We start from the raw sequence: 19,306 nt of genomic DNA on the forward strand, positions 1-19,306 counted from the left end.
CAGTGCAATTACTGGGTCATGGGGTAGCTCTATTTTTCACTTTTCGAGGAACCTCCACACTGTTTTCCAGAGTCACTGTACCAGCTTGCATTCCCAACAATAGTGTAAGAGGGTTCTCCTTTCTCTGGATCCTCACCAACATTTATTGTTTCCCGACTTGGTAATTTTAGCCATTCTGACTGGTGTGAGGTGATATCTCATTGTGGCTTTCGTTTGTATTTCCCTGATGCCAAGTGATGTTGATGTTGAGCATTTTTCTATTGTCTGTTGGCCATTTGTATGTCTTCTTTGGAGAAATAAATTTCTATTCATGTCTTCTGCCCATTTCTTAAACTAGATTATTTGCTTTTGAGTGTTGAGTTTCATAAGTTTTTTTATAGAGCTTGGATACTAGCCCTTTATCTGATAAGATGTTTACAAATATATTCTCCGTTCCTATAGGTTGTCTTTTGGTTATGTTGACCGTTTCTTTTGCTTTGCAAAAGTTTTTTATCTCGATGAAATCCCAGTGGTTCATTTTTGCTTTTGTTTCCCTTGCACTTGGAGACGTGTCTAGGAAGAAGTTGCTGTGGCCAAAGTCGAATAGGTTGCTACCTGTGTTCTCCTCTAGGATTTTGATGGATTCCTGTCTCATATTTGGGTCTTTCATCCATTTAGAGTTTATTTTTGTGTATGGTATGAGAAAATCATCCAGTTTAATTCTTCTACATGTGGTTGTCCAATTTCCCAAATACCATTTTTGAAGAGACTGTCTTTTTTCCACTGGATATTCTTTCCTGTTTTGTTGAGGATTAGCTGACCATAGAGTTGAGGGTCCATTTCTAGCTTTTCTATTATGTTCCACTGTGTGTTTGTTTTTGTGCCAGTACCATACTGGCTTGATTATTACGGCTTTTTAATATAGCTTCAAGTCCAGAATTGTGATGCCACCAGCTTTGGTTTTCTTTTTCAACATTTCTCTAGCTATGCAGGGTCTTTTCTGGTTCCATACAAATTTTAGGGTTATTTATTTCCAGCTCTGTGAAAAATGACAATGGCATTTTGATAGGGATTGCGTTGAATGTGTAGATTGCTCTGGATAGCATGGACATTTTAACAATATTTGTTCTTCCAATCCATGGCATAGAATGTTTTCCACAATTTCTTTCATAAGTGTTCTATAGTGTTCAGAGTACAGATCCTTTACTTTGGTGAGGTTTATTCCTAGGTATTTTATGGGTTTTGGTGCAACTGTAAATGGGATAGATTCCTCAATTTCTTTCTTCTGTCTCATTGTTAGTGTATAGAAATACAACTGATTCCTGTGCATTGATTTTATATCCTGCTACTTTGCTGAATTCCTGTATGAGTTCTAGCAATTTTGGGGTGGAATCATTTAGATTCTCCACATAAAGTATCATGACATCTTCAAAGAGTGAGAGCTGAGCAGTGTCCTTAATGAATAATTTTAGGTACCAGGGACAAACTGTGTGTGTGTGTGTATCTGTATTTCTTTGTATATGAAAAGTAATAGATATTGAAAAACATATTTATTGAGTAAAGAATAGATGAATAAAACATATATCAAATGAAGGAATGACCAAATAATTAGAATGATATGTAATTTAACTTCTTGAATGGAACCTCTCCTTGGTTAAAAGAGAAAATTGGAAAAGAGCATTGAGAGTTTTTTTTCTATGATCCCTGCAAGAGAAAGATACTTGCAGTAGTTGCCAGCGATTTTGTATGTTCACAAAAAGCCTTCCCAGAGATGATAATTTTCCTCCTTTTTCTTTTTTCTCATTTCTTTTCTCTCATTAAAAAAAAATCAGCTATCCAACTTGATAAAGTCAATGTCAAAATATATTGTGCATGGACTCTTCTGGATAACTTCGAGTGGAACCATGGTTACAGTAAACGGTTTGGTCTCTTCCATGTTGATTTTGAGGATCCTGCTAGACCTCGAGTGCCTTACACATCAGCCAAGGAATATGCCAAGATCATCCAAAACAATGGACTAGAGGAGCATCTATAAAGGATGGCTGGCCCATGTCTCCTGGAGAAGAAGCCTCTGGTTTTGGAAAGGAAGTCTGCTTTGGTGATCCTTTAGACAATCTCAAATTGCCTTTGTAATCATCTCCTGCCAGCTGATCCGTGATTATGAAGTCTGAATATGGAATGCCTGGGGATGTATTTAATGATGGCCTTCTACTCTATTTGCATTTGGATCAATGAGGCTTTAAAAAAAAACAGAGTAGAAAACCACTGAAATTGATTTTTATATTAAGAAATCAGATGGATTTGGCAACTTCAATTTAAATCCTTAGAATTTTTCTAGAAAAATAATGCAAAATTTATAAAGATGGTGTGCTCATGATTTGCAGCTCTAACAGCAGGACCACTTATTATAAGAACACTTGTTTATGAGCCTAGTTTTTCTGGTTATGTCAGCTATTGTTTGCTTTGTAGATCTATTTTCATGTGGTCCAAAAATTTTCTACGGTTTAGTATAAAAAAATCAGAATTAAAAGTTAGTAACATTACATAGTTATGCATTCTATTCAACAAAGGGATTAATTTATAACACATTTAACAACATTGATTTGTTGATCTTTTGGCATATATTTTCTTTATGCATGAACAAGTACCTCTTTCTCTGGCCTGATGGATTATTTTTGAAAAATAATAAATTAATAAAACAAATTAGACTATGAATGGAAAAAAAAGTATTTGAGTTGATGTTTAGCAGAAACTGAATTCCTACTCCAGAATGACACCAAATGAAAGACAAAATAATAAACAGGGCATGTTTTCTACTTTTGTTTTTTGTTTTTTTTTTAAAGTTTAGTATCTATAAGACCATTGATGACACCCATGAGATATATACATGGATTGAATGACCTACGTGAGTGTAAGATGTCTATACATGTCTGAGATGAATATGGGGATGGATTGGTGTTGGACATTTTACCTAGCTTCCTCAGTTGGGGTTAGTAGTAGTAGACATAGGGGTTCCTCTGGATATAAGGTGTCCACACTGGCAAACCTTTCACATATATCAAATTTGGACCCTCATGTCCATATTTGAGTAGTATTTATGCAACATTCATTTGTGTATTGTGGTTGAAGCTAAGGTATTATCACCTCCATTTTGCAGACTGAGAAACTGAGGATGCACTGATGATGTGAACTGTCCTCAATTCACATCGGTATTTGTTGCCAGGACAAAGAATTTCTTTGGCATCAGTTCTGGGCTCTGTCCAGAACACTGTAGGTCCAGGTGCCACAGAGGACTTTTCTCCTTCTCTTGAAGAAAGGAAAACAAAGAAACAAAGGTGTAGTGTTGCCTTATGCAGGAGGAAGTGGGGATGTGTTTTTCTATGTTCTCTTTCTGTTTCCCTGAGGAAACTACCCATACTTTGCCATTCCCATAAGGGCTATGGCCCCACACAGACACGATGTCATTTTTAAAAAACACCGTGGTCAATTTCTAGATCGTTTTCATGTTCATAATCAGGGAATTATTTACAGCACGGAGCACTGTGTTAGTAACTTTGGACAGAGTGGGAAAGAAATGGTCGTAGTAGTTCAATAAACGTGGATGCACTGGGGAAAATTATATTAAGATTAAAATGGTATACATAGGAAATTCTATTACATCTTTGCCACTGTTTTGTTATTTTTATTGTTCAATGAGACATTATCTCACAATTTGTGTTCATTTAAAAAGCACATTTCCAAATCTTATTTCATTCCTTTCCTATCCAGCCTGTCTTTTTCATTTTTACCATGTATCTTATTTACAATTTATGTGCCCTCTTTATATTATCTTGCAAGACAACTGAGTTTTCCTTTTAATTAGGATTTTGTTTTGAATATTACTTATCCTACAGGGCATATTTACAAGTTTTACAACAATACAAATGAGCACTGTATTTTCGTTACCAAAACCAGAAAATTAATATTCGTGCTGTAAATAAAATGATCTGTCACATTTGGTCTACCAGGTGAAATAAGCATTGGAGCTGCAGCGTGCCGGGGCTTCCTCACCGTGCAGTGGCTCTCTGCAGCTCTCAGCTGGATTTCAAGGGCCAGCTCCTCATCCCAGAAAGGGATCAAACCAAGGGTATTTCCTCAATTAGTCCTGTAAATTAGAATTGTCATAAATTTAGGGGAAGCAAAAAGTCTCTACCACCCCAAATCTAACAGCTCCTGTAGTATTTTAATTAATGTTATTTTTAATTGCTCGTATTAGCATTTGAAAACAAGATTGATTGGCTTTTGCCTGTCAAGGAAACAGAACTCAGATTCTTTAAATGGAAAAACAGAGGAGTTGTTAATTATACTTAAAAATCCATAGATACTGTACTTAGATGTCCTGAAGGTCATCTGAGGCTTGTAAAGGACGTGTTTTATGTCTGTTTTATCTAAGGAGAAACTTGGATATCATCATGATGGATTGGGTCTACCTGTATTTCTTTTTCTCGACCTTCCTTCCTTGCTTTATTTTTTATTTTTTATTTTTTTTAATTTTAAGAGAATGTGAACACATGTCATTAACACTCTGGGCATCACTTTTAAAGAACTGGGGTATTTTTGGGGGGGAGAGGATAGTTTTTATTTTAGGATAAGTTATTTCTGAATTGCTAAGGACGTACAGAAAATAACAGAAGCCCATTTTCATTTTGATGTGTAGGGCTTTAGTTTTATAACAGCAGCAGGAAATGTCCACCTAAGCCCTTTATTGAATGAGAAGGTACGAGTTCTCATTAAGAAACCCGTAAACTAAGAAGCTGGCAACCTTGGTATTTGGCAGTGGCATGCCAGTCAGGCTTTTGTGCTCTGGGAATTTGTGTTCGGCCGTAGCTTTTAATTATTTTTATGAACGAGGGAATAATGAATACATTTGTAATATATTGAAAAAATTCCCCAACACTGACTGACCAAAAAGTAGATTTATATGATAATCCTTAAACACCAATTCTATTGCTCAGTGCTAGGCAGAGAAAAAATAGAATACCGAGCTTCATTACTGAGAGAGCAGAATAAATCAAAGCTGATGGAATTAATACTGTTTAATTACTAGCAATACACCTTACCTGGAGAACACATATTCATCACGGGTGACAATATTTTAGGCTCTAGTTGTCCTGGGAGGGATATAGTACTTAGCACAAAGCATGATGAGCCTTAAAGAATGAAATTAGAAGAAAATTTGACATAGAGACACTTTATGGTGGCCTTCATGAGGTGAGAATAAACCTTATTAATTGTGGCAGTGGGGAGATGGGGAGATGTTGTAGAAGTAGTGGGTTAGGGTCACGGGGAAGAGTGGTCCCTAATGGTGAGCGTTAATGAGTGTTTCTTGTAGAGGGTAAATGTCCTATTGTCCTAGGTTTTCCCAGCATCGTTGGTGTCACCTGACACATGCCTGGCTTATGTGACCTTGCCTGAAAGGCCACTGATACCTGGTATGAGGCAAATGTAATGTAATCATTGTCAGTGCGGGTCCTGGAGCCAGTTCATCTGGATTTAAATCCTGGCTCTGACATTTACTAACCAAGCCACTTATTGACCATCCCTGTGCCTCAGTTTTTCTATCTGTTAAATGGGCTCCTCGTAAAACTCTTGCAAGACATAAGTAACCTGATAGATGTAACACATCGAGACAGTTTCCAGAACACAGTAAGGGCACAGTTAGTGTGAGCCATTGTTTTTAACTCTCCGACTTGTTCACACTGATCCTCCCACAATTTGTCAATTGCAGTTCAGGTTTTTCTTATTCTGGTTCTACCTCCATGTCCTATAGAGGTTTCTACTCTGGTCTGTTGGGATTCACTGTCACTCCAATTTTCTCTCTCTCTAATTTTTGTGGCAGTGGTTTTCCTTGTGACCTCAATTCTGTGACTGATCTAAGAAGAATAACTAATTTTCAGCTCATTCGGCTTTTTTCTTATTAGGAGAAGAGCAATAATTTCCAAGCTCCTTACATTGGGCCAGAAACAGGAACTTGCCATTATTTTTATAATCATTAGAACTGAAATTAAAAAAAAAAAAAAGAACTGAAGTTTTCCAGCAGCCCAATCAGTGCATGTTTATCAAACTAAATTGCACGATAGGTTGTGGGAGTGCACAACTGCACCCAAGACAGGTCTTCTCCAAAGAAATTCACAGTCTGGTTAGGAGACTAGAATGGAGACCTGAAGTGGAGTAAGGTCAGCTCTCTGCTAGATGGGGTTGGGCAAATATGGCTTCACGGACAAAGGAAATAATATAATATTGAAAACAGTGGTGCTTGGCTGGTTTAGTCTGAAGAGCATGCAACTCTTGATCTTGGGGTCCTGAGGTCAAGCCTCATGTTGGGTGTCAAGATTACTTATTTTTTTTAATAATAAATTTATTTTTATTGGTGTTCAATTTGCCATCATACAGAATAACACCCAGTGCTCATCCCGTCAAGTGCCCCCCTCAGTGCCTGTCACCCATTCACCCCCACCCCCCACCCTCCTCACCTTCCAACACCGCTAGTTCGTTTCCCAGAGTTAGGAGTCTTTATATTCTGTCTCCCTTTCTGATATATCCCACATATTTCTTCTCCTTTCCCTTATATTCCCTTTCACTATTATTTATATTCCTCAAATGAATGAGACCATATAATGTTTGTCCTTCTCCAATTTACTTACTTCACTCAGCATAATACCCTCCAGTTCCATCCACGTTGAAGCAAATGGTGGGTATTTGTCGTTTCTAATGGCTGAGGAATATTCCATTGTATACATAGACCACATCTTCTTTATCCATCATCTTTCGATGGACACCGAGGCTCCTTCCACAGTTTGGCTATTGTGGACATTGCTGCTAGAAACATCGGGGTGCAGGTGTCCCGGCGTTTCACTGCATCTGTATCTTTGGGGTAAATCCCCAGCAGGGCAATTGCTGGGTCATAGGGCAGGTCTATTTTTAACTCTTTGAGGAACCTCCACACAGTTTTCCAGAGTGGCTGCACCAGGTCACATTCCCACCAACAGTGAAAGAGGGTTCCCCTTTCTCCGCATCCTCTCCATTTGTGGTTTCCTGCCTTGTTAATTTTCCCCATTCTCACTGGTGTGAGGTGGTATCTCATTGTGTTTTTTTGTTTTGTTTTGTTTTTGTTTTTGTTTTTTCTCATTATGGTTTTGATTTGTATTTCCCTGATGGCAAGTGATGCAGAGCATTTTCTCATGTGTGTGTTGGCAATGTCTATGTCTTCCTCTATGAGATTTCTGTTCATGTCTTTTGCCCATTTCATGATTGAATTGTTTGTTTCTTTGGTGTTGAGTTTAATAAGTTCTTTATAGATCTTGGAAACTAGCTCTTTATCTGATACGTCATTTGCAAATATCTTCTCCCATTCTGTAGGTTGTCTTTTAGTTTTGTTGACTGTATCCTTAAAATGTTAAAAAATATTTTTAAAAATACAATAATATAAATAATGTAAGTAGAAATACAGGAGTGGAAAACATGAAGCCTTGGGCATGGGAAGTAGTGCCCAGGCCCATTCACCTGAGGGAAGGGAGTGGGAAGATTGGACGTAGACAGTCTGATGTTCTTGGTGTTGGTTTTCTCTTAGAACAAGATGAAGATTTCTGAGCAGGGTGGGGAAGATTTAAAAGCAATCTGTTGAAAGATGGCAAAGAAAGTAGGATGTAGGAACCAGTTAGAAAGCTGCTTGTAGCAGAATATAGTTGCTGTGTGAAGGGCTCTATTTAAGGTAGGAAGTGCATATATGAAAAGTTAATATATAATTATAATTAATGTATGAAAAGTACACAGGAACTTAAATGCAACATGGTCGCTTGGATCAGATCCTGGAACAGAAAAAGAGATTAGTGGAAAAACTGGGAAATTCACATAAAGTCTTCAGTTTAATTAATGGTGGTTTGCCAACGTTAACTCCTTGGATTTGATGAATAAATAAAACATGGTCATCCAGGATGCTCACATTACGGGAAGCTGGGTGGAGATTGTGTGAAGTGCTCAGTACTCTTTTTGCAACTTTTCTGAGTCTGGAACAAATCTGAAATTGTTCTTCCTAAAAGTCTTTAAAAATGTGCATGTTAATAACACATTCAGAGAATATATTAATATAAGCATGTATTATAATATACATATACTGAGATAAAAGTCAACTGTCTTTTATAGCCACTGTTAATGTCTTGATAATTCCTTTTGTCCTCTCTCTTGAAGTTGTGCTATTATGGCTAAATTTTCTTTTTTATGATTTATTCTTAAGTTTTCATTAATTAGCTTCTGTTTTCTTTTATTATTAGAAAATATTTTTAAAGACCAACTTCAGCGGTCAAGGTGATTCATTGCATATTGGAGTCATAGAGGTAGATAAGCCAGTGATGACGCTGTAAGGGAACAATGGCATAGTTGATGAAAAATGGCAAACATACGCATGACTCCATCTAGGTGATAGTTTAAACGCATCGTGACAAATATTTCTTAAGTACTTGTTACAGTTTTGAGATATTTAAAAATTAATTGCTACATCTTGTCTGTAATCACCAATATATTATATCTCGGCTGCACATAATGTTTTTAGTTGTTTGCTCTCCTAGATGGTGAACAACTTGAGGTCTTATTTATCTTAATATTTCCAGTACCTTGCATGGTATCTGGAAATTCTAAGCAATTTATAGATGTGTATTAAGTCATTGATGCAATGGATGTTAGGTAGTCAAATTCTTATTTGCAATGGAAATCTAAGATCTAGATTGACTCATTTAATCCTAACAAGAACCATATGAGGTAAATTCTATAGTTATTATCCCTGTTTTGTAGATGAGTAAGCTGAGGCAGAGAGAATATAAGTAACTTGTCTAAACCATAGAGCTAGTGAAGAGTGGAGTCAGCATTGCAAACCATATATCTGTTTTCAAACCCCAAAAAGCTGCTTTGTATTCCTTCCTGATTCAGTTGCAGCAGAATCAGACCTGCCTCCCTGGTTATTTGACATAGGCCACCCTTACACATAATTTAACCAAACTGCAACATTTCAATATAAGATTCTCTGTGTCCCTAAAACTTCAGCTGACTTCCCATACCTCACAGGTACTCACATTTCACAAAGTTGCGGATGTGCAGTTTCTTTCTTTCCTAAGACCACTGTCCATGCCAAACACTGTCTTTGCTTCTGCACTCATCCAGGCCATGTTGTTTTTGAATCCGGTCTTTTAAAGAACTGGGTTACTTTTCCCAGCAATGGCACTTACGAAAATAAAAGTACTCGCTGCATATACAATCAAAACCACAATGAGGGATCACCTTTGTGATCACATTTGTCAGAATGGCTAAAAGAAAAAAGAAAAAAAAAAAACAAGTGTAGGTGAGATGTGGAGAAAAGGGAAGCCTCATGCCCTATTGGTGGTGGGAATATAAACCAGTTCAACTCCTGGGAAAAATAGTATGGAAGTTCCTCAAAAAATTAAAAATAGAAACATCATATGATACAGTAATTCCACTAGTGGGTATTTACCCAAAGAAAACAAAAATCCTAATTTGCAATATGCTTATTGCAGCATTATTTATGATAGCCGAGATATGGAAGCTACTCAAGCGTCCATTGACAGATGAATGGGTAAAGAAGATGTGGTGTTTACATATACAATGGAATAGTACTCAGCCATAAAAAAGAATGACATCCTGCCATTTGTGACAACATGAATGAACCCAGAGGGTGGTATGTCAAGTGAAGTAAGTCAGAGAAAGACAGCATCATATGATTTCGCTTATACATGGAATCTAAAAAACGAAACAAATGAACAAACAAACAAAAAACCAGAAACAGAATCATAAATACAGAGAAACAGGTTGGTGGTCATCAGAAGGGAGGGGAATGGGGGAGTAGACAATTAATCAAGAGGATTAAGAGGTACACACTTAGATCTGTAAAATAAATAAGTCACAGGGATGAAAAGTACAACATTGGGAATATAGTCAGTGATATTGTAATAATGTTGTGTGGTGACAGATGGTAACTACACTCATTATGTTGAACGTGGCTTATTGTATAGAACTGTTGAATCACTATGTTGTACACCTAAAACTAACATAACCTGGTGTGTCAACTATACTTCAGCTTAAAAAAAAGGGGGGAGGGAAGGAACAGCCTCGTTTTCAGTCATCAGTTGAGCAGAGGTGCTGGTTAAGCACAGAGATAAGAGTCCGATAAGCCAAGGCTTGATTGCAGCTCTAGCATTTATGGAGTGCATGACCTCAAGCAACTCACTCATATCTCTCTGATTTTTGTTTCTCTCATCTGTGAAGTGAGAATTAAATCAAAACTAGCTCCAGGGCACCTGGATGGCACAGTCGGTTAAGCATTTGACTCTCAGTTTCAGCTCCGATCAAGATCTCTGGGTGTGGGATCAAGGCCTATGCCAGGCTCCTTGCTCAGTGTGGAGTCTGCTTGGGACTCTCTCTCTCCCTCTCCCTCTGCTCCCCGCTCCCCACCGCCCCCTGCTCTCTCTTGTTCTCTCAAAAATACATAAATCTTTAAGAAGTAATAAAATAAAACTAACTTCTTACAGGGCTACGGTGAGAATTAGATGAGATGATACAGGCAAGATAACTCAGAGCCTCCTCCACCAAGTGGTAATTACACTGTCTTGTAAGGGGTCGCTATTATTTTCTGTTACTAGTAATGTGAAGGTTCTAAATTAGGGAAATAATTTCAGGCAATGCAGTCTTGCTACATGCCTATCTTCCTTCCTTATTTCTTCCATCTGTACTAAAGCAGTGATTCAGTGAAGGGCATCCACTGGCAGCTTCAAGAAAGAAGCTCATCCTTCTTGCTGTGGAGGATTATTCTTTCCTGGGCTAGATTTCATCCCAATGCTCGAGTTTCCCATCACTTTCCTAGACCCACTCTGCACAGGGGATAGAGGGTTGCCTTCTGGAAGAGTGGCTGCCTACCCAACGCTGCTGCTTGCAGGGTGATGATTTGGCAACTGTCCTGCAGCAAATGTCAATCTGTGGTAGGCCTTATGTGCCCTTTGCCCTCTCCATGTCATACAAAACCGAAAACGTTTCACTTACCACTTACATAATAACAATGAACTGGTGGAGAGCTCACACTATGTTTTCCATTTTCCCATAAATCTCTCTCTTTCTCTCTTTTTATCCTCCCTATAAATGAGAGTACATGGTTCTTATTACCTTAATAGACTGTGAACTGATTTGCGTGAGAGATGGAACAAGCGAAAGGATTTGGCTGAGAATATTTTTTTTCTCTTCTCCGTTTCATTTTTTTACAGTAGAATGCACCCTTGAAAACCTTCCAGATTTTCTACCTTCTGATCATACTGTCTATTATAATTCCGCCCGATGGCAAACTTCTCCTTATTGACTCTAAATTACATTTAATCCTGTTAGGATCACTTTTTATTGAAAGGCATGTGTTGTGATGGCGTTGACGGGAGTCCAGAAGCCGAGATGCCCAGCCAGAGGAAAATAAACTCGTGGAGCTTTTGAACGGTTGTCATTTTCATGCTGGGCCCAGCTGTGTAGCCTCTTGAAGGATGTTGAGGATCGGGGTGTTCGGTGCAGATAATGGTGGGCTCCCGGGTGGAGTGGAGAGCTCTCCACACAAGAAAATAATCTTTTGAGCCCAGTGGACTAAGAACCAAAGGCCATTTTGAGCTAAGACAGTATAATTCTATTAGTGAAAAGCCCTTGCGGGGGAAATTGCCTGTGCTAAAATCTGTGCACAAATTAAAATAACAGGGCTAAGGGGGAAAATATCTCTATAAAAGGCTTTATGACTCTAGTGGATAATAATATCCTTGTCACATTAGGATCTGGGGACCTAAAGATACAGAAGCTTTTTTACACAGCATATGGGTCTTCTTTACTCAACTTTAGCCTGAGCAATAAATCCGTTCTTGGGTGCTTATTTGATGAATTTGAATGCTGTGCCAAAGCATACTTTTGTTCTCATCAGGAAAAAGTAGAAAGTAGGGTCTGCATATCACTGCTGTGTGTTGACACCTTATAAGATTGCTGTCATCTAAAAGCCCCATTTTGGCTAACGGTATCGCATGTGTAAGTTCTCTGTAATTTGCATGGGATTTTGTGGCGACAAGTACTGTTAATATTGCTGTTTTGATACGGCGTGTAAAATTTATTTAAATGCGTCGCATGGTTTAGAATAGATTCATTAGAAAGGGGTGAATTGGAAAAAAAAAAGCTGTCAGCACAAATGCTGTTCATTTTCCAGGGTGACAGAAATCAAAAGTCCCACGGACTGCAACTGTTGAGTAGCTAACTTCATGTATCACAGCACTAGCGGTAGGACGGGGCCTCCTCAATGATTGGACAGCGGCCTCAAATTTAAAGCTTATGCTACATTTCCCTAATTCCATGACAAAGACATGAGCAATGGGCTGTCACGTATTTGAAAATTGTGCCGTGTAAGTAAATAAAGACACAGTTCATAATTCTATAAAAGGGTGATGGCAACATTTATTCTAGAATTAAGCAATTAATGAAACAGATGATTCTTTGAGCTCTGGCAACAGACTAGGGAGTTTAGTACCAGTCCCCTTCTCTCTTAAACTACCACAAAATTAGGATAGTAACCAACTTCATTCCTTGTCTTCTGCCTTTCTGCTTTCTTCCCCCATCTGCCTCATCTCTACCCTCACTTTCCTCTCTCTCTGCCTTTCCTCCCCGTCACTTTAACTTTTCTACCTCATTCTCTTCCTCTTGCTCCATCCATCCACTAGCCGACCTTCCTGTTCTTTCATCGGATCTTTCTTAAGAACTTATCTTGGCTCAGACATCGTGCCAGTATTGGGACCACACTGGGACTCAGACAGATGCGGTTTCATCCTCACGACACCTTCAATTTATGTAGAAATGGTGCTGGCTTACCCAGTATGAAGATCCCTGTGCTTCAGGCACCAGCAAATGAGGAGTCACCCTCTCCCCATTTAAAACAAAATTATGCTCAGTCTATGATATTTGGAAGAAAGCATGGAAGCAGTCATCATGGGCAATATCAAAACCTGTTGGACACCTTCAACTTATTTGAAAGTTTTGATTTTTTTCCCCTAATTTCAAAATCCATATGGTGTTGGAGGAGACACCATTATCTTGTCAGAGCTTAGGGCCTCTAAAAGTCTTAATAGAGAACATGTGGGGAACAAGTAATTAGACAGTGACATTGAACAAGTAATTAGAAATGTGATGAGCACTGTAAAGGAGAAGTACAGAGTGCTGTGGAGCATATGACAGGGGAGCCTAACCTCCCTTCTTTTTTCTTGATGAAATCCAACACATGCACATTTTTAAACTATAGTGGAATAAAGCCCTTGAAACAGTAGGTGTTTACAGTGTGCCAGGAGTGGGTGAATGGAGGGGAAAAGCAGTCACTCCTTCTGGCTGCCCATTAATTGGCTAAAAACTATTCCAGCAGACTGAGAATGACCTGAAGACCCTACAGAAAGGACTTCCATAGAATAAAGGTTTTTTTATTTTTTTATCTTATTTTTTAAAAGATTTATTTATTTATTTATTTATTTATTTATTTATTTATTTATTTATTTATGATAGACACACACAGAGAGAGAGAGACAGACAGAGACAGAGACAGAGACAGAGACACAGGAGGAGGGAGCAGCAGGCTCCATGCCGGGAGCCCGATGCGGGATTTGATCCTGGAACTCCAGGATTGCGCCCTGGGCCAAAGGCAGGAGCTAAACCACTGAGCCACGGAGGGAGCCCCATAATAAAGATTCTTTTAAGAGATTTTTTTATTTATTCATCAGGGACACACAGAGAGGCAGACACACAGGCAGAGGGAGAAGCAGGCTCCATGCAGAGAGCCCGATGTGGGACTCGATCCCGGGACTCCAGGATCATGCCCTGGGTGGAAGGCAGGCACTAAACTGCTGAGTCACCCATGGATCCCTAAAGATTTGTTTTGTTGTTTTTTACTCTAACAAAATTGAATAGTTGGGCAATCTTGACTTTAAGAAATAAAAAACATTTCCTTTTTCTCCGGATGATAGGGATGGTGCTATCCCTATCATAAAGCTGCAAGTAAAGACCATAGCACTTGAGATGCTATGGATGAGCTTTAAATACCCTGCTCCCTCATGGCTTTGAAGTCTCCTGGAAGCTCTTAGAAGAACTACTGATAGAATGTCCGTTTTGGGGAAGACTTTATGATACCATAAGTAGGAACCGTATGCCAGTGGTTCTCAGACATCAGTGGGCATCAGTATCACCTGGAGAGTTTGTAAAAATGTGGATTGCTGGGCCCAGACTGAGAGGTTCTGACTCAGCAGGTCTGGGGGAGGCATCTGAGAATTTGCCTGTCTCACAAGTTTCCAGATGCTGTGGCTGCTGCCCCACACTTTGAGAGCGCCTGGTGTATGCCAGGGAGTCAACTAACCTTAGTGGTAGGGAGGTGGAAACCACATTGGCCTAAGAATTAAAAGACTTAAGTAGGTTCCCAGCACCACTGCTTAAATGCCTTGACTGGGGATCCCTGGGTGGCTCAGCGGTTTAGCTCCTGCCTTCGGCCCAGGGCATGATCCTGGAGACCTGGGATCGATCCCTGCATGGAGCCTGCTTCTCCCTCTGCCTGTGTCTCTGCCTTTCTTTCTTTGTGTCTTTCATGAATAAATAAATAAAATCTTAAAAAAAAATAAATGCCTTGATCTTTTTGTTTTGTTTTGTTTTGTTTTGAGAGAAAGTGAGGAAGTGCACAAGTGGGAACGAGGGAGGGGCTAAGGGAGAGGGAGAGAGAATCCCAAACAGGCTCCATGTCTCAACCTCACGACCCTGAGATCATGACCTGAGCTGAAATCAAGAGTCTGCTGCTTAACCGACTGTAATTTTCATGGGACTTTGTGGCGACAAGGACAAAGTAAGTAAGCTTGATCATCCCAGTGCCTTGATCATCTTAATCTTCTCATTGAATGTCTCCAAATTTCTTCCCTCACTGTAGAATGCATGTTCTCATACAAACTTGTTGCCAGAACCAAACTGTACATCTGAAAGCATTTTGTAAACTGAGAAAAGAATTCCTGAGATTTAAAACTTTTGCTTAATTCTTATGATCATATCCCTCTATCTAGCATGTGGACAAACAGCGGTCCAGATATTGGGCAAGGCATCCTGGAGGGTGTGAAGAGCAAATCTCTAGCCTCCAACAATCATGGTTACACGAAGAATGCAGTGCAGACTATCACTATGCTACAAATCCAATATTATAGAAATGTGGATGTGATCAACTCTGTGATGTTTCCAGAAGGTCCTGTCTTTGTTACAGTTGGCAATCTGTCAATTTTTTTTTGGGGGGGGGGTCATAGTTGCCCATATTCTCAGTCAGTTTCGATTCTGGGTGAATGAATGAAGCCTGTTGGCCAAGAATGGTTTGCTCTTCTTCAAGAGTGATAGAATGCTAAGAAGGAATGGTATAATGTGAGTAGTTAATGTTGTAAAAACAAAAACAAAAATAAAAATCAAGCAAGAAGTTATTGTGATTGCATGAAGCCACTCATTCCCATGACCTGAGGGAATTTTAGTTTCTGGCATATTTACCCATTGTACAATTCTTTTTATTCAAATTCATTAAGACTTTAAAAAATATCAGACTTATATGAGAATTTTTTTTTGTCCCCATCAGTGAGAAACAAGGCCCCATATTTTATTGACTGTCACCTTCCTAAGGTGCTTTATCCTTAGTCTCAGCTGAGCCCTGCCAGTGCTGAGCTGTTCCAAGAGAAATAGACAATTCCGAGCCCTGGTGGAAATTTGAACATCGATGTGTCCTCGAAGCATATCTGTGAGATGTACTGGGAGCACGGCAAAATTGAGAATCCCCTCTATGGGGTATCCAGAAATCCTTTATTTGGCCATTAAACTGCTCATAGAACTTATCACTTTCATGTGGTGACAGAAAATCATTGAAAAAGGTCCCTCCTGTCCAGCAATGACAAAGAAAACATCCCTGAGTATCAATTGTCCTGGTGGTAGTTGTTCTGAGCCCTGGGTACATGCCAAGTGGCTTTCCAGGTAGCCCCCAAGGTTTGACTTGAAATATGGTTTTCTCTCAAGCTTCAGAAGTACATGTTTACTTGTGTTTTAATAATTACGGCTGGAAGATTTCCCGCAGGAGACTGAATTGTTATTCTATAGTATTTCTATGGGAGAGTAATAGACAAGGGAAGAAAACATGAGAAAGAGTCCAGGACTGAAGGACTAGCAGGAGATCACTGAGGGCAGTTCTTCTCTCTCAGAAGAGCAAACACCACTAGTTGAAGATGCAAGTCCAAGTTAATACCTGGACTCCAGAGGCAGATGGACAGAGTTGAAGTCCCAGCTCCACCACTTCCTAGTTCTTTGACCTTGAGATTTCCAATTTCAGGCTCTTTGTTTAAAAAAATTAGCTTAAGGGACACCTGGATGGCTCAGTGTTGTTGAGCACCTGCCTTCAGCTCAGGTCGTAATCCTGGGGTCCTGGGATCGAGTCCTACATCGGGCTCCCTGCAGGGAGCCTGCATCTCCCTCTGTCTGTGTCTCAGCCTCTCTCTGTGTCTCTCATGAATAAATAAATAAATCTTTCACAAAATTAGCTTAAAAATATTTCCTTTATCACAGACATATGGCAAAGATTACATGAAGGAATGTCTATTAATTCCAACTAGACGGTGTGTTCCTTTGGGAAAGGGAGTAAGGCCTTTATCCATTTATTCAAAAGTCTTGTATTGAGCAACTACTGTGTGCTGAACACACAAGGTATTTTCCTCCAGGACGTTATCCTATCCCACTGTGATTGGCTTCACGTAACACTTCAGTATACTTGCTATATTAACTACATGAAATTTTCCCATTTTGCTTTTAAAAAAAATAATATGGGATGGTTCAACTCCTTTATTCACCTCTCAGACTGTCCTTAAAATATTCACAACCTTTAATTTGGACACCCTATTATTAAAAAGATGGAATGGTACAATTTCTTCCCAGATCTTCCCTGCCATAGTATTTCCTGGGGACATTCTTGATTAAAACTTGACACAAGGAAAGTTTTATTTTATACAGGATGAAATATATGCAAAGGACCATGACTATGTTGCTATCATAGTTTGTATTTTTGAAGTTTGGATCTAATTTTTGATTTAGGCATTTTGCCCCCAATGAAATATTATATGTTATAATGCAGCAGCTAATAAGATCTGATACAGTGACTTTAAATTGAATTTCATTAAAAAAATAAGAGCATAAAATGTCTTCCTAATAGTCTTAATTAGGGAAAATGGAAGATCATAGTATTTCTATATTAATGCACTAACTTAGATAATTGGGATAATATGAAATGCATAGTGAGAAAAAAAATAGGAAGTTTGGAGGCCAAGGGAAAAATAACCCCCTACTTTCCAGTTTCTAGTATTTTTGTTTTTGGACCAAGGAAGCTCACCAAATATCAGGCCTAATGTCTTAAAGTAATTATCCTTTTTCCTGTGTACAAGTCAGTATTGTCCTAGTGCAGGACTTGTTTTGTAGTGACTACTTCCTCGGGAAAGACATTGTTCTGAATTTCACTGCTTCATAACAACTGCCACTTGTCCTCTTGATTAGGGCATTGTATGAAAACAGTGCATTCATTGCAGGGTTCTCACTAATCTCTCTCCTTTCATCCAGTGCTTCCCAGTTTCTCAGAGAGCTCTGCCTCTGCATTTTTAATCGAACGCTCCTAAAAGTTGATATTCATGTATTCTGCTTGCCTGAAATCTCTGTCCATGCCTCACTATGAAGGTCTTATCTGTCTCTTTTATATTTCAGTCTGGTTGGGGAGTGAAATTAGGCTCAATTCTCTAATTGGAAGCCACATGGGGCATCCACATGATGATAACTATACCCGGAACTCAATAGCTACCCAGCCCTCTGAAACAGAAGGTCGCCATTTTGTAAAACCATAGAAAATGCTACTGGGCATTTTACAGAATTGTCAATCAGGATAGAATGGACACTAATTGCTTCTCCCACAGCTGTTAACATTCCTCTTCAGTGGCCAAGCAACCCTTAAGACAGGAACAAACTCTCAGACATCTGAAAATTTTCTACAGACCGAAGTATAGGTTTCCAAGGTGACATCTGGGATGAGTTGTCCACTGATTAACATGAATGAAGAACTAACAGTTCTGAACAAATAAAATATTTGAGACAGAAAAAATCTGATTCTATTGAAAGGATATAGTGATCACACAAATAAAATTTTATGTTTACAACTTTGGGGAATGCTGTGTTAGTATGATCTTGTATGTTTTTCTATCACAGTGTTCTTCAAAGTAGATGTGGGCCCATCAGAGGATGGACAAACCAATCCAGGAGGGTCCATGCCCATAGAAAGTTATTTAAATTTACCTCTATATTTATTTCTACCATTTTTTTTTAAAGAATGTAAGCTTTACTAGTAATTAAAATAAAAGTTTATAAGAGTGCGTGTTTATAACTCATAAGTAAATAATACACGTATTGGGACTGGACTATACACCCTGAAAATTTTTACTAATGGGATTGTGTGTTAGTTATCTCTTGGCAGGTAACAATTATCCCTAAACATGACATCTTAAAACAGCAAATTTTTATTATCTTACAGTGTTTATTGATTAGGAATCTGAGTGTAATTTAGTTGTTCGCCTCCAGGTGAAGGTCTCACATGAACTTGAAATAAAGCTATTGGCCACTGCTGTAGTCACATTTGAAGGATCAACTGGGGGAGGATCAGTTCCAAGTTCACTCGTCTGGCTGTAGATAGGATCTAGTTCCCTGCCGACTATTGGGCTGAAACTAATAGTTCCTCATTGGCTGTTGGCTGAAGGGCTTTCTCCTTTCCTTGCCCTTTTATTGGGTAGGAAATATGGCAGTACTTCACAATATGGTATCTGGCCTCCCTTAGAGTGGACCAGTGAGAGAGGGCAAGAGAACATCCAGGTCAGAAGCCAGCCTTCGTATTACTTAATCTTAGAGGAGATATTCCATCACTTTTGTCGTATTTTGTTCAGCACAACAGAATAGAAGCAAGTCTGTTGAATAGAGTGGAATGGAATGGAATAATATAGAATAAAATAATAATAGAATAGAATAGAATAGAATAGAATAGAATAGATAGAATAGAAGAATAGAATAGAATAGAATAGAATAGAATAGAATAGAATAGAATAGAATAGAAAGAAGTGAGTTGCTAAATCTAGCCCATACTCAAGGGGAAGGGATTATACAAGGATATGAAAAAAAAGGATGCATAGATCTTTTGGGACTACCTTTGAGG

General features: G+C 38.8%; 1 protein-coding gene across 3 annotated transcripts in view; it reads left to right on the top strand.

Annotated features, from left to right (window-relative positions):
* LOC129510083 (cytosolic beta-glucosidase) overlaps positions 1 to 19,306 on the top strand; it is a 331,724-nt gene that overhangs the window by 108,356 nt on the left and 204,062 nt on the right. Inside the window, exon 5 of one of the 3 annotated variants that reach the window (XM_055325937.1) lies at positions 1,812 to 2,770. The exons of the other annotated variants lie outside the window; for them this stretch is intronic. Within the exon in view, the coding sequence (XP_055181912.1) occupies positions 1,812 to 2,014 (203 nt within the window). The 3' untranslated portion in view covers positions 2,015 to 2,770. Of the gene's footprint in view, positions 1 to 1,811; positions 2,771 to 19,306 lie in introns of those variants that run through there. 3 annotated transcript variants of the gene reach the window in all.

Source organism: Nyctereutes procyonoides, unplaced genomic scaffold (assembly GCF_905146905.1).
Source record: "Nyctereutes procyonoides isolate TBG_1078 unplaced genomic scaffold, NYPRO_anot_genome, whole genome shotgun sequence".
NCBI classification, from domain to species: Eukaryota; Metazoa; Chordata; class Mammalia; order Carnivora; family Canidae; genus Nyctereutes; species Nyctereutes procyonoides.